Genomic DNA, 3,052 nt, shown 5'->3' with positions numbered 1-3,052 from the left:
ACAGGTGTACTCAGTTATAACTATAATTATCACGTTTATTTTAGGACATTTGAATTATACTTGAGGGGATTTTAAGTAAATAAAGTATTTTTATGTTAAGAAAGCTGTATTCTCCTTAACCGATTTGGCTCAGTGGATAGAGCGTTGGCCTGAGAACTGAAGGGTCCCAGGTCCGATTCCGGTCAAGGGCATGTACTTTGGTTGCAGGCACATCCCCAGTAGGAGATGTGCAGGAGGCAGCTAATCGATGTTTCTCTCACATTGATGTTTCTGACTCTCTATCTCTCTCCCTTCCTCTCTGTAAAAAAACAATAAAATATATTTTTAAAAATTTAGAAAAAGAAAGCTGTATTCATAAATATAAATTTAGGTTAATTTTATTAGAAGTGACTGTGGGCCTCTGATACTCTTTGATATCAGAAAATACAACCCCCATTTTCATAAAAAGGACTCCACACTGGCTAATTACATACGAATTAATATATTTTTACCACAGACACTCAGTTTCCTTTTATTATATTTGTGGTATATTATCATATCTAAGCTCATAAAATAACAGGCCTCACAGAGAAAATATTATCTTGTGAAGCACTCTCTTCAGAGCCCCCTTAATGTCATTGTTCCGGAGGCTGTAGATGATGGGATTCAGCATGGGGATCACCACCGTGTAGAACACAGACACCACCTTGTTCTGTTCCGTTGAGTAAACAGATTTGGGCATCACATATGTGAATGTGAGGGTCCCATAGAACAGGGTGACTGCAGTGAGGTGGGATGAGCAGGTAGAGAAGGCCTTGTGGCGCCCCTCTTTGGAGCGCATCTTCAGGATGGTGATGAGGATGTACATGTAGGAGACAATTATGACAAACACTGTGAGCATAATGACGGAGCCACATGTAAATGAGGGGACAACTGCAGGGATGCTGCTCTCAGAACAGGAGAGTTCAACTAGAGGAGCAAAATCACAGAAAAAATGATTCACTCGATTTGGTCCACAGAAGAATAAAAAGTAGACGGAAATAATGAAAGAGAAAGCATTGACAAAACCAGCTATGTAAGCCACTATGAGGAACTGGACACAGACTTGTGTGGTCATTTTGGTTGAATAAAGCAGTGGGTTGCAGATTGCCACAAAGCGATCATATGCCATGATAGCTAGAAGGAAGCACTCCACTGTCCCAAAGAATGCAGCTGAACCAAGCTGGGTGCAACATCCATGAAAGGAGATGGGATTTCCCTCCACCAGGAAGTTTTCAAGCATTTTGGGTGTGACAGAAGTTGAAATAGCTATGTCTGCAGAAGCCAGGTGGCTCAGAAAAAAATACATAGGATGATGGAGCTGAGAAGAGATTCTGATAAGAATGATTGTGCCAAGGTTGCCAGATACAGTGACCAGGTAGATACACAGGATGATCATGAAGAGGATGACTTTAAGGATGGGGTCATCAGTTAAGCCCAGTAGAATGAAGCCTGTCACTGCCGTGCGGTTTCCATCCCACAGGGAATCCATGAGATAATGTAGCTGCTACCAAAAGAACTTGTGATAAAAGATTGCATTAAAGAATTGTTAATTCAATGGTTTATGTTCTTCAATACACATAGGAGTTATTGTAAACAAAATAATTATTCAAGCTAAGGTTAGACTTTTTTTCAGAGTCCAGAGCTGCATGCAGTGAATCTTGTATATTTTAAAAATTGTTTTACTAGAAACACTAGAGAACCCACTTCAAATAATGTAGGTCCTTTTCCTTTATATTATCAATTTATAAAATATACTTAAAGTGGCTTTGAATTTAAACATTAAAAACAAGACTAGCATAATAGTAATGGTCATTAAACATTAAAAACAAGACTAGTAAGAATAGCAAATAGGAATGGTCAGCATAACAAAAAAGATAAATTTATAATGAAGACATGAGTAATAGCTAACAGTTATTGCAAGTTTACTAAATGGTAGGCACAGTGTGAACATTTTAGATATATAGTTCTATCTTAATTTTCATGAAATAATATTGAGGACTTACATTATGGATAAAGAAACTGATTTGACATTATAAAATGACTCACCAAGTTTACATAGCAAGTGGTGGAATCAAGTTGTGAATCTCAGGCAGTTTGAAGCCAGTCCATTTTTTTTTTTTGTAATTACACTATAAATGGAAATTAATACTCATAATGAAGTTGAATCTCTCAGAAGTGTGTGGGTAACAAATTATCCTTTTGAGTCTCTCAGAAATGCATGGGTAACAGATTATCCTTTTTACAGCTAATATATAAAAGAGGTGCATCGTTAATCAGAAAGTTTATAGTTCCTAAAAGTAAAACAAGATTTTTTTAAAAGGAGAATTACAGACCCAACCGGTGTGGCTTGGTGGTTGAACATCAACCTATGAACCCGGAGGTCATGGTTTGATTTCCAGTCGAGGCACATGCCTGGGTTGTGGGCTCAATCCCCAGTGTGGAGCGTACAGGAGGCAGCCAATTCAATGTTTTTTTTCATCATTTATATTTCTATCTCTCTTTCCCTCTCCCTTCCTTTCTGAAATCAATAAAAATATTTTTAAATGAAGAATTACAGTTTTATTAACAGGATAAATATGAAAGAAATTTCAAGTTGAGATTACAAATAAAGACACCTAGTATAATTTATTATGTAAATTTAACATTTACAATTAAAATATTGTTATATCAAGTAGTTTGAAATATCAGCCTAAATACTGTATAAATGTATTTAAACACATCAAATCACTTCCTAATATAACAAATTTTATAATTGGAGTATTATAGAATGAAATAAACCTAGTTTCAACATAATAAGCTGCTGAATAAAGTTACAGCCTAAAATGTTCAGAAGTTTACCCAGTTTCACCCAGCTCCTGGCCAGATTGAACCCGTCTCTAAGTTTTTGTCTGTTTATTTTCAACTTGATCAAAAGTATCTGGTTGCCTTTAAGCTAAAGAATTCAGAAAAAAATGAACAAAGGGAGATTTTCCACAGAATATTTGCAAACAGTAAGTCTCTAAAGCATCTCAAAGCCAGTGGAATAATTAGC

General features: G+C 36.1%; 1 protein-coding gene across 1 annotated transcript; it reads right to left on the bottom strand.

The window, feature by feature from the left end:
• Window positions 1-562: 562 nt before the first annotated feature.
• LOC307110083 (olfactory receptor 5P76-like) lies at window positions 563-1,510 on the bottom strand (the record flags this gene model as incomplete). The annotated part of the gene is made up of 1 exon (XM_079789133.1): window positions 563-1,510. One exon carries the CDS (start codon window positions 1,508-1,510, stop codon window positions 563-565), a length of 948 nt encoding a protein of 315 aa, XP_079645259.1.
• Between the last annotated feature and the right edge of the window lie 1,542 nt (window positions 1,511-3,052).

This window comes from Cnephaeus nilssonii (assembly GCF_951640355.1).
Source record: "Cnephaeus nilssonii genome assembly, chromosome: 13".
Classification (NCBI taxonomy): domain Eukaryota; kingdom Metazoa; phylum Chordata; class Mammalia; order Chiroptera; family Vespertilionidae; genus Cnephaeus; species Cnephaeus nilssonii.
This window is presented reverse-complemented; position numbering and strand designations above follow the sequence as displayed.